At 37.2% G+C, this 13,590-nt stretch overlaps 1 protein-coding gene across 1 annotated transcript in view; it reads left to right on the forward strand.

Moving 5' to 3' along the window:
* kcnj3a (potassium inwardly rectifying channel subfamily J member 3a) overlaps positions 1-13,590 on the forward strand; it is a 40,954-nt gene continuing 27,364 nt past the window's right edge. The window contains exons 1-2 of the mRNA XM_030125612.1: positions 1-1,550; positions 2,468-2,684. Of these exons, the coding sequence (XP_029981472.1) occupies positions 873-1,550; positions 2,468-2,684 (895 nt within the window). The 5' untranslated portion in view covers positions 1-872. The remainder of the gene's footprint in view (positions 1,551-2,467; positions 2,685-13,590) is intronic.

Below are 13,590 nucleotides of genomic sequence, written 5' to 3' on the forward strand. Positions count from 1 at the left end.
TTTGTAGTACCACTAGGCAACAGTGAGCGCATCACTGGAAACGTGAAAGTGCGCAGGAGCCGCACAGGGGAAAATCGAAGGAAAAGAAGGATCTAAGCAGCCACAAGAGCATCTGGTGGATCTCTACCGTTGAACCATGAGATTTCAGTCGGCGTTGCTCTAAGATAGGGGAAAGCTGCCCGCAAGAGCCTGGCAAATAGCGTCGATGCGCGCATCTAAAAATGACGACAGTGGGACAGTGATTTTCTTCCTCCAGCTCGTCATTTTTTACTGTCATATGCTTGGATGCAGCTCATCTCCTATGTATACATATCACAAAAGGAGGACTGGAAGCCGAATAATCTTCAACACAGCCCCTAGTGCGCACAGGGACGTTTCATCCAGGAAACCGCGTTCAACGTTTAATTACGCGGAGAGATTGGTAATTTATGGGACGCTGAGGGATTTTGAACTTTCGCATGAAAACTTACTCTGTGAGTACAGTTTGAACAGGTCGATATAGCCCCAACCTCCACGGGCGATGAGTAATCCACGACGCAGTAACTGATAAACCTGTAAAACCTGGACTGCGACTGGCGCGTTTGGATACCTTAGCCGGTGCGTCGCCTATTCTTCTTATATGGCTTCTATCTTCGTCTTTTGTGAACTACTGCGATGTTATTGATATTTAATGGCTGTTGAGTGCAGCAACAGTAGTGTGTGGCGAAAGCGGACGGTGCAAGACTAACTAGGGCGAAAACAGCGCACTTTTATCGCCTTATTTCTAAACAAGGAGACATTGCGCACGGGCATTTACGGCTGCACCAACTATAACCCAGACTTTTTTTTTCCATTGAATCCTTTGTTATTTCTTTCGCTGCTGTCATCATAGTATGTCTGCACTTCGAAAGAAATTTGGGGACGATTATCAGGTAGTGACCACCTCATCTAGCGGGTCTGGATTCAATCAGCCTCCACCAGAGAAAAAGAAGAAGAGGCAGCGGTTCGTGGACAAGAACGGGCGATGTAACGTCCAGCATGGGAACCTGGGTGGTGAAACCAGCAGATACCTCTCAGACTTATTCACAACACTAGTAGATTTGAAATGGCGCTGGAATCTATTCATTTTCATCCTCACCTACACAGTGGCTTGGCTCTTCATGGCCTCTATGTGGTGGTTCATCGCATACATCCGAGGAGACCTCAACAAAGCCCACAATGACAAGTACACTCCATGTGTGGCCAACGTCTATAACTTTCCCTCAGCCTTCCTCTTCTTCATAGAGACCGAGGCCACTATAGGATATGGTTATAGATACATCACAGACAAATGCCCCGAGGGGATCATTCTCTTTCTTTTCCAGTCGATCCTCGGATCGATCGTCGATGCCTTTCTGATCGGCTGCATGTTTATCAAAATGTCTCAGCCCAAAAAAAGGGCCGAGACTTTGATGTTCAGTGAACATGCAGCGATTTCTATGCGAGATGGGAAACTAACTCTAATGTTCAGGGTCGGCAACCTGCGTAACAGCCATATGGTCTCTGCACAGATCCGCTGCAAATTGCTCAAAGTAAGTGATGCTACTTTTAGTCGGGATGCACCCAGTATTTGTTTGTATCCCCACTGTTTATCACGACCCACACACTCACATTTCAGGATCTAACTCCGCATAATATCATGATTCCTTCACCTGGCAAGGATTCACTCATTTCCAAATAAAATAGATTATAATGGATGCAAAGTACCACAGTGAAAAGACCACAACCAACTCTAACCACTAGCAAAGGCCTTCTGTCTGTTTCCACCTCCACTGGCCTCCACAGAATGTCTGTAGTCTGACTTCTAAGGAAACATTTTCGCATGTGCTCACCATTTTAACTATTGATGACAATGTGGCAGTGTGTTAGTCATGAAAATGTGCCACTGTCTCTGATAAGGAAACTAGGATTTCCCTCCTCTGCCTTCCTGTGGTTTCATGAAAGGGTGCAACTTTTACAATGTAAATGACCATCCAGAACACACATGCATACAGAAATGCAATGGAAGGGATTGAACAGTAAGTTCCAGTAAACTGATAAGTTTAAATTCTAATTTTAACACATACAATGCAACATCTATAATACAGATGGCTGTTGATACTGTTTTTGTTAGTTTTCATGTGCTAAAAATAATCTTAACATAGATTAACACACTAGTGAAAAAGAACTGATGCCTGATTAAGAAACATACATTGCTCCTTGATTTGATTAATATTTTTTAAAGAAAAACCCTTTTTATTTTGTTTTTGAGCTGCAATTATGGATCAAAACACAGCCACAATGATAATTCATGTGTTTTTTTGGGAAAAGACTAATGATTGGTAGCCCTGACAGTATAAAAACAAAAAGCAAATACAAAGGCTCTTGATAGTTGTAGATAAATTCATTTTAGCCTTTCCTTCCCCCACCAAACATCTCTGTCTCTGTCTCTTTCTGTACGCTTCCTTAGTCTCGCCAGACGCCTGAAGGCGAGTTTCTTCCGCTGGATCAGTTGGAGTTGGATGTGGGTTTCAGTACCGGGGCAGACCAGCTCTTTCTCGTCTCACCACTCACGATCTGCCATGTGATTGACACCAAAAGCCCCTTCTACGACCTCTCCCAGAGGTCCATGCAAACAGAGCAGTTTGAAATTGTGGTGATACTAGAAGGGATAGTAGAGACCACAGGTGAGTAACCACAACCGTGCAGTTTCACAAGGCCTGCTCATTAAAAATGACAACATTTTGCCAGTTTTACAGAATGTTGTGGCTGCAGTGAGTACAGTAGCTGATTATGTTGCAATGTCCTCGAAATACGTGCTGCAATATCTATTTCTAAACCTGCACACAGTGTTTTATAGGTGTTAACAGCTCACATCCAAATGGGCTCCTTATTGACCACTTAATTGCATTTCATTGATTTCTTTTTCTGTGGCAAACATACAGAAAAATAATAACTATAGTTAGCATCCAGACATCCAAAATGATTTATTTTATGTTGCATTAAGCGATGGAGTTTTAAAAGCTTTCTACTTTAGAGGACAGAGAGCCCAGTTTGGAGATACAAATGACTGCTGTGCACTTTAAAACTCCAGCAGGTCACTGTTAGGCTATAACATTTTCTTTCTCATCTGAAACAAATTTCATTCTGCCGCCTTTGTGCCTGTACAGCACTTACCTTGTGGCTGCTTTTCTCAGGGGGGATAATAATTTGCTTTCTAAGGTCCCTTTGGAATTAGGGAATTCCATTTCCACGAGATGAGTAATGCCCCGAGTAAAATTCTCCACTGTGGTCATTCTGAATTCAACCATTTATTTGACACAGCTGATATACTGTGGGGAGAACTCGTTCACTGTTACAGAGTGAACAGAAAAGCAGTTGTAATAGGTTAGTTCAGAGAAAACAGCATATGGAGATGTGACAGGAAGGCTTACAGGCTGACACCGCAGACGGCAATTAGCAAAGACGTTCAGCTCCCAACAGATAGTTTTGATAGTCTTTTAATGCAGATCTGTTAAAGTCTCTTTATGGCTGAGATGTCTTTGACTTATGACAGTTCGTGACATTCAGTTTTTTTGTCGTACCCTTGATAATGCTTGAAATATTCACAGATATGTTGTACATATTTCAAAGATATGGAATTGTAATATGGAGAATCTGCACAGTTTTGGTGCAGTGTTAGACATACCCCTTAATATTTAGTCTGCCAAGTGCTTGAACACCTCATGTCTCTCAGCTACAGTTTGTATTGTTTCATCCTTTTGTTCCTCATGATTACATAAAATTTCAGTCACCAAATAGTACAGACACAAGGCAGAAAATATCTAAATGTAGCAGTTGTTTTAATGTGCAGCTAATTAACATGATCTGGGTGCAGCGTTCTATGTATCATCCACGTATAATTCTGTCATCGTGTTACCCTCATTCATTATTTTATCCTTCTGAGCTTTAACAGACAGTTTCTCCTGAATTCCTTCGGCTGTGTTTTGGGATTGTCATGCTTATGTTTTCACATCGCTGGCATTCCTGCATCGAGGAGCAGTTGTGGTTATGTGAAGTTGCTGGAAAGGCTGACGTAGAAACAATCTATGGTTAAAAATTGATGTACAGTGAAAGTCTAAATCCTCAGACGCTTTCATTTCTGGCCAATGTAACTCTGTTTCCATGGCAACCTCTCCTTGAGTATTCAGGATTGCAGCACTGCACCTAAACTTAGGTTTTATTCCTATGGTATAGGAATCATAACACAATTTCTGTAATAAACCAGGCAAACATGAGGCTCTGAACATGACATAAATTGCCTTGTTGTCAAGATCATCTGGTATTAAAGCTGATCTCTCTCTGAAATATGAAAGGCATGCTGAGGTGCTACTGTACCATGAAGTGTTTTCCAGAACAGGTGATACAGCAGAGAAAAGAATAGGATGAAATATTTATGAGGCATGGTGTTTACTTGTGAGGAAGCTGACCGACACCCCACATCCATGTTGTTGTCCCGTTACATGTGGGGGAAAAAAAACAAAAACAAAACAAAACAAAACTGCTGATTACAACCGCACAATCGCTGCCTTTTGGGTTTTTCTACAAGATAATAACAGACACTACAGTGCACCTTTTCTCATAATAACCTTTTGTTCTCCTGTATCACAAAAATATTTCGGACTGAAGTCTGCTTGAAGCATAAAAGCATGAGATGAGTGATTCCTGGAGAAGAACGTAGGAGCTGAGAATTGTATTATTTTCTTGTAACCTGTAATAGCTTGTATGTCATATAAAAAACACATGAACTTCTGATTACCGCCTCAGTATGTTGCACGTTACAAATGAGACACGTCTGGTACAGTAGCAGCATGTTTTCTTCTGGAGTAATGCCAGTTGTGGCCTTGTGGTATTGAGTTAGTTTTCTAACTCTTTTGCTTGTGCAGCTGTGGAGAAACTGGCTTTAGATCATGTTGCAATTAACCCATAAAGACCCGGCGCTACTTTTATGTCACTTCCCAAATGAATTTTTCTGTCTATTGAACCACTTATTCCAATATTATCCTCTATATTTTGCATTTTTTCCACTGAAAATCATGTATTTTAGTACAATTAATGTGCTGATCATGTAGATGTTCATAAAAGCTCAAATTACAGTTGAGGGTTATTATGTCAGAAAGTGAAAAAACTGAAGAAAGAGTAACGTTATCAGCAAACATATCAATAACGGACGGAAAAAACAAGTGTGCCCATCCAGTGTCATTTATCAAACTCCATGGGTTTTACAGGTGAATTAATAGTGTTTCCATATTCACTAGAGCAGGGGTGTCTTACTCATTTTAGTTCAGGGGCCACTTTCAGCCTAATTTGATCTCCAGTGGGCCGGACCAGTAAAATAATAACAGTTAAAAGAGGTAAAATTATATTATGATCAGGTTTACATCTACAAAGTTCCGGTAAAAATCTGAATAACATGAACAACTTGAATTGTCTTAAGAAAAACAAGTGCAATTTTAACAATATTATGCCTCGGTTTATCAGTTTATCATTTACACATGTGCATTACAATCACACAAAACATTTAGTAACAGGCAGAATATTGATAAAATTGCATTTACTTTTCTTAAGGCATTTCCATTTGTTCAAATTTGTTCAGGTTATTCCCATTTTTTGTAAAAATATAGTTTGGTAAAGTAAACATTTTCAGGTAATTTTACTTGTTCACACCAAAAAAACAAAGAGAAAATTTGGGGTTTTCATTATTTATAGGTTATTATGATAATATTTTATTGGTCTGACCCACTTGAAATCTAATTGGAATGTATGTGTCTGTACATGGAACTGGAATTAAAATGATTTTGACACCATCAATTGTTAGTATCTTCAGTGTAATTTTTGCATTTCACAAATTTCATCCTGTGGGCCAGATTCGACCCTTTGGCAGGCCGGATTTGGCCCCTGGGCCGCATGTTTGACACCTGTGCACTAGAGCCTCTGAACGTCCAAATGGGTCATATCTGATGACCATAGAAAGACGACAAACTGAATTTTACCTGAATTATTTCAGTGTATTGATAGGATTAGTATGTCAGAGGTTAATAAACCTTTTAGATCAGTAGATGCTTTTGGTTGCCAGTAGCTGTTTGGATCTTTATGGGTTAATGTTTTGTGCATTCTGTCTGAAGGCAGCATGTGTAGAACTTATATGTAAAAAAAAATATATATATATATATACAGTCACAGAAAAAATAATTAGACCACCCTTGTTTTCTTCAATTCCTTGGTCATTTTAATGCCTGGTACAACTAAAGGTACATTTGTTTGGACAAATATAATGATAACAACAAATATAGCTCATAAGAGTTTAATTTAAGAGCTGATATCTAGCCATTTTCCATGTTTTCTTGATAATAACCAAAATCACTCAGTTTCTTTGTACTGCCAAAAATAGTGCTTTTGGCATTCCATGTTTTCTTTTCTGTCTGTTTTAGTCACATGATACGCACAGGAGTTAGTATTTGACGGCATAACCATTGTTTTCAATGACTTTTGATGGTCTAATAATTTTTTCCACGACCGTATATTTTGTTGAAGGCATAAACAAAAAGCCTGAAGTCACAAGGTTTGGATGATTTAACACCACAAACAGGGACTGAAACAATCGAAATCAATATACAACATAAAGCACTGGCAACTACAATGTCGTTAGAGCAAATATGTCAGACTCTGTATTTGTGTGTGCACTAAACCTCCTGTTTTTTTTTTTTGTTTTTTTGTTGATGTAAATCCCCTCACAATGAACCTCAGCTGCATTATTTCTGCATTCCTTGTGTACACGAACATAGCCTGGATAAGGAAAGATAATACAGTTTAACACAAGTAAAATATCGCTTGACTGAACAACATGTAATGACTGCAGCCTAGTTGCTGTATAGCAATAATGCTGCAAAACTAATTAGTACCATTAAACCCAGATTTTATTTTTTATAGACCTGTGATATAAATATGCCTATTAGATTTAACAGTTGAACAGTAAGCTTGATATTTTTTATGTGCGGGCTAGAGCAAAGCTACAACTGCAGTATAAATTCATCTCTGTTTATTTTGTATTATTTTATTATGTATTTTACTTGTTGTAAAAATCTGTGTAATGATGTCTTCTGGGAATTAAGTGTATAGTTTACAACAACAGCAAATATAGACAATTAGATTGATATTTATAGAATGTCACCACCACTGTTTGAAGGATAAAATATTTTAGTGTTAACACATAAAGACCCAAACATCCACTGGCAACCAAAATAATTTACTGATATAAAAAGTTAAATCACTGTTGATCCACTGATCCTATTAATACATGTAAATAATTGGTGTAAAATAAAGTTTGTCATCTTTTCATGGTCATTTGGACGTTCAGAGGCAATACCATCATCTTCTACAACAATGATTCACCAATAAAACCCACAGAGTTTGATCAATGACAGCCCTTTATCGGGCAAGTCACTACTTTTGGGAATTTCCACAAAAATTAAATATGGTGCCAATCCTGTGCCTCAGTGAGGTCAGGAAGCATGTTGGTTTTTATAACATTATACAGTGATTCAGAGAGATTTTATAGACATTTTGAAGCTGTAAATAGTGAATATGAGTGATTTCTGTCAGTTTATGACCTTTTAACAGTTATTTTATTGCATTTCTTTGTTTTTTAGCAAGTGCTGCTCAGATGTTTTATGGCAAGAGGAGAGAGATAATGATGTCCAATAACATGCAAGGGTTGAAATTTGGAATCTCAGAGTATTTCAATGACTGCCCTATAAAGAGTTGATGATGTATTTTACTGAAAAAGTTTATTTTTTTCCTGTTTTCTCTGTTTTTCATAAAATAACCCTCAGCTTTAATTTGAGCTTTTATGAACATCTACAGGGTGGGTGAAAAGTAACAAGGGATTAAAAATTGGTAATAAAATCCATATTCCTATTACAAATGTATTGAAACAAGTGATACATGTTCTTTATTACATGGGAAAATGAAAGCAGATCTTCATATTTCAACATAAGCACCGGTGGCATCAACCAGTTTCCTCAAACGGCCAGGGATGGAATGAACAACCCTCTGAAGGACGTCATCTGGGATATCATTGAGAACCTCCTGAATCCGTATATTAGAAATAAGAAAATAAGAAATCCCCATTAATGTTGTCCGTTTAAAAAATGTTTTTGTCATGACTTCAGTGACTAAAAATGACTATATATACTGAAAATTCTAGAAGCAATTTCTAATGCCTAGTTACTTTTCACCCACCCTGTATATGATCAATGAGTTAAATATAGGAAAATACATGATTATCACTGAAAAATGCAAAATACAGAGCACAATGATAGAATAAATGTTGATAAATCACTTAAAAAAGGCTAAAGATGGAGAAAAATTCATTTGGAAACTGCCAGTAGCTGGGTCTTTATGGGTTAATTATTGCTTTTATTATATCCACTATTATTAGATTTTAACAACTGAAACTTACTTAAAAGTGAAAAGTGATGCAAACATTTATTCAGTTTTTAATGTAGCAAATCTCAAGGTATTTCCTAACCATTTCTGAATCATTACAACCTATAAAAGTCACATTTCATGTCATCGTCATATCCGTCCAGACGACAGGAAACCTTTCAGATGTGGTATTGATAATGTTGGATAGTGTGATACGTTTCCTCCTCAAAATGTAATTGTAAAAACATCATGCAAAAATAAATTGTTTCTATGAGATAGGATTGATCTGCTCTGAGTGACTATCGGATCAGCTGCAGTGATGTGAAGTGGTCCATCTCAGCTCGACTAAAACCGACCTGCGACTCAGCTGGTCAAATCGACAATGACTGATTTTAGAACACAGCGGTATATAGTGTTTTTTTTTTTTTTTTTGTAGCTCTCCTGTCATAAAAGAAGTGCAACATTATTATCAGCCAGTTTCCAGGTGAAGTCTTGATAGTTAGAATAGAGTTTTCTCTTCTTATGTAACTAGCAGATGACACCAACCCCTCTAAATGTTGGGCAGCTCTGGAAATAGAAGGGAATAATTCTGAGTCCCCCCTGTTTTTTTAATTTGTTTGTTTGTTTTTTGCTCAACAATATACATGCAGATGGAGTAAATACCTCGTTGAAAAGCCGTCAATCAGAGCAGAAGTCAAGATAGTCGATGCCATGCTTCTACAAATGATCTCCTAATAATATGGCCAACTGATGCACGTTTTCATCTTATCTCATTGTGAATCTTTGCTGAGCCGATTCACAGGATGTCATCTATTGGAATAATCCTCTGTGTTGAGCAATTATTTCAGGCTACATTTATACATAGACGGGTATTTTTGAAAATGAAGATTTAAAAAAAAAAAAAAAAAAAACCTTGTGCAGGCGTAATAGTTTTCGGAAAACTCTGCATTTATTTGGCCCAGTATCTATACCATCAAGAGCATGCCACACCTGAAGATGGCAGTGTAGTAGGACGATTGAGTACCATTAACCAATCAGAATCATGAAAACAATCACAGCGAAACGTTACTTCTGCTATGAACCTGAAATATTATTTTAACCCTTTCATGCATAGTGGTCACTACAATGGACAGCTGTTCTACTATTCTACAGCTGTTCTCTTGTATATTCATGGGTTTTGTCATTTTAGTTGCATATCAGCCAACACAGTGGACACTTATGCACAAGCCCAAACACTGCAATTCGTACCATTACTGTAACTTTGCTGTTCTTGATAAACCTGATCTGCAGTGACATGTTTGAGTGTAAATCAATTGCTTATGGTTATTAGACTATAAATAATAGTTTTCCTAAACAAAAAGATTTTTTGCATAATATCTCCATGAAGTGAGTAATAACTAGTATTAAAGTCTGTTAAAATGTGAGAAAACATCAGATTAGCTGCATTAGAAATGTTTTATTTCATATTTTTCACACATTATATCACTTTCTGATATTGCGTTTTAAAAACATGTTTCTTTGCTTCAAAAATTAAACACAGTGTCCAGCTGAGTGGACATGTAACTCCATGAAGAATAGGTTCATTAAAAAAAATTCAATCACATTGTTTTTTCATGCTTAGAGAGGAATAAAAACACTCGGGAAAAAAAATTTGACTAAGGTTCTCATAATTGGTGCATGAAAAGATTAATTTAGATATTGAAGTTTTAGGATGAATTGTTTTATTAGTTAGTACTTATTGTTTTAACATAGGATTCATTTGTTTAATCTGTTTTATTTCAATAATGTTAGTAGTGAGTTCTTTGTGACCAGGATTTATGTAGTACCCTGTTTTAGTTGAAATATTTTGACAGCATGTTAAGCTTGTTAAGATAGGAAGTGTTTTCTGTTCTTCCCTTAGATACACGTCTAAACGCACACATATTCACACACATACAGGGTGGGGAAGCAAAATTTACAATATTTTGAGGCAGGGATTGAAAGACAGTGTATGACCAATTAGTTTATTGAAAGTCATGAGAATTTATTTGCCACAAGAAAATTGACGTAATAGAAAATGTTTTTATTCTATGTGTCCTCCTTCTTTCTCAATAACTGCCTTCACACGCTTCCTGAAACTTGCGCAAGCGTTCCTCAAATATTCGGGTGACAACTTCCCCCATTCTTCTTTAATAGTATCTTCCAGACTTTCTCGTAATAGTTTTGCTCATAGTCATTCTCTTCTTTACATTATAAACAGTCTTTATGGACACTCCAACTATTTTTGAAATCTCCTTTGGTGTGACGAGTGCATTCAGCAAATCACACACTCTTTGACGTTTGCTTTCCTGATTACTCATATGGGCAAAAGTTTCTGAAAAGGTATGGATAATAGTGTTAGGTATGATTATGACATCAATATATATTTGGTTTCAAAACAATTGACGTAGTGCCTGCTGAGAAAAAACAACTAAATGTTCATTGTAAATTTTGCTTCCCCACCCTGTAGTGTTGTCAAACATCGGTGAAAAGAAGTAAACTTATTGTTGGTATAAGTTTACTTAGTTGAGGCACCACCTCTGCTTGACCTATTTAGATAACGCTAAGTTAAAGACCAGCCCATTTGTACAGGTGAGCTCCCCCCACCCCCCCCCCACCCCCCCACAGGGAAAATAATTGTACAGTTCATCTTACATTCGGGGCTCATTGTTCTTTGAGTCCTCAGCGCTGATTTTGTTTGTGATCTGAATAAATTTTGTCAACTTTGAGACTGAGACGAATGCAGACTCATCCTGGAGCTTCCAATAAAAGAACACACTTACAAACCTATAGTGATGTAGTTTTCCTGGTTCTGTGTCCAAAACGTGTGACCAATGCAATACAATGCAGACGGATGAGCCGGTGACTTCTTTACAATCACAAACTGCTTTTGTGATGTGACAGAGGGGATGAAAAAGGGTTTGAACTCTGAGTTGAACCGTGTTAGTTCTGTAGTCGTTAACAGCTGCGTCTGTTTTAATCATGTTTTGTCTTTAGCTCATGAAGACCGCTGTGCACGGATGTAAATGATGACTTCATTTACCTTCCACTGAACTGGACAGAACAGATAAGGGATAAAGCGTTTCTCTCTGTTTACGTGCAAACACGAAAACAGAGATTTGTTGAAATCTCCACTTTGGCCGGAGTTTTTAGAAGCCTTTGTTTTTGGTGCGTGTGCCCATCGTTGTCATATAAACGATAGGCACAAACACAGAGAAAAAGCTCTGTTTTCAAAAATCTCTGGCTACATGTAAACGGCCTCTCAGTCTTCATTCCACTCTGATTTGTTACCTGCATGTTACCAGTTTAGTCAAGTCTCCATAACCAGGGTGCGATTTGTTGAGGGGGATGGGGGGGGTTACATCCCTACTTCTGCTCAATGAATTTCATCCTTGGAGGGGACAACCAGCCAATGTAAATAACAGGCAGGTTGTGACAGTTTTCTTACCAAGGTTATTATCGTTAATGAACACTAACAAAATGACGAAAACTACAATTGAAAAAACATTTACGTTAACTGAAATAAATAAAAACTATAATTAAAAGAAAAAACAGTAACTAACTGAAACTGTATTGTGTGCTTACAAAACTAACTAAAACGTATAAAAATTATGGATAAAATTCCCTTCATTTTCATTTTTGTCAATGTTGCATTGATATGAAATTGATTTATTACACTCCATCAATTTTAGCTAGCGGCACTATATGGTACTTTACGGTCTATCGTTTGGTTTAGAGTCAGAACCATGGAGACTAAAGCAGCAGAGTCCTGTCTGGGATTTATGTGAATACGACAGTGAGGAAGAGAAAAGATATGAAAAAGCTAAATCTAATACTAGAACTAAACTAAAACTAAGCATTTAGAAAAAAACAAAAACTAATAAAAACTAGCAAACCTGCTCTAAAAACAAATTAAAACTAACTGAATTAGAGAAAAAAAGTCAAACCTAAATAAAACTAAACTATAAGGAAAAATCTAAAACTATTATAACCTTGTTTCTTACACCTATATCCTACATTACTGGCACTAACGTTCACCTGAACCGAACTGTCGGCAGTGTCAGAATTCGTGAACGTCCCCATGCACTGGGGACTCGGGTGACAAATTCATGGGGCCCAGCATTTGTGGGGGGCCCATCGAGCAGTGGAGGGGGTCCAGTGGATGCAGGTTAGAAGTTGTGAAAATTTCCTGTAAGATCCGCTGTATAACAGAGGCATAGAACCCAGGAGTTGGACGTTGAAAATATATAAAGTTTCATTTACGTTTCACGCCAGCGTTAGTTACGTTAGTTATGGACCACACCCCCATGTATAAAACTGCTGCCCTCCCTGACAAAAAAAACAAACATCCCTCCTCTTTTTTTTGGACAAATCGTACCCTGCCCATAACAACGTGAAACAATAACATCAACCCCAAGCTGCCGCCACACACTGAAAATTACAAGTTTTGACAACCATCTATTTATATGCCATCGTCTTTTGTGTGGATTTTGTCATTTTAACCCTTTCATGCATGAATTATGAGAACCTTAGTCAAGATTTTTTTTCCCCGAGTATTTTTGTTCCTCTTTAGGCATGAAAAAAATAATGCGATTGAAATTTTTTTAATTAACCTATTTTTCATGGAGTTACACTCATTTGGACACTATGTGTTTAAGTTTTGAAGCAAAGAAACATGTATTTAAAACTCATCATTAGAAAGTGATATACTGTGTGAAAACTATGAAATAAAAACATTTTTCTTGCAGCTAATCTGATGTTTTCTCACATTTTAACATACTCTGATACTAGTTATTACTCACTTCATGGAGATAATATGCCAAAAAAAAAAAAACTTTTTGTGCAAGAAAACTGTTAATTACAGTCTAATAACAATTAGTAACTGATTTACTCTCAAACATGTTACTGGGTCAAAACACAGTAATGTCCCGTCAGAGAGCGAACTTTAATTGATTGCCATTCCAACATTTATTTCAATATAAAGTAGCTTCTTGTTATGGATAATCCCTTATGGTCCAACTAAAGCAAAAATTAATTTAAAAGTAAAAATGTGGGTAATGTAGCAACACTATTCTGTCAAATTGTCTCTAAAATGTCCCGTCAGAGAGA

Source organism: Sphaeramia orbicularis, chromosome 21, assembly GCF_902148855.1.
Source record: "Sphaeramia orbicularis chromosome 21, fSphaOr1.1, whole genome shotgun sequence".
Taxonomy (NCBI): Eukaryota; Metazoa; Chordata; class Actinopteri; order Kurtiformes; family Apogonidae; genus Sphaeramia; species Sphaeramia orbicularis.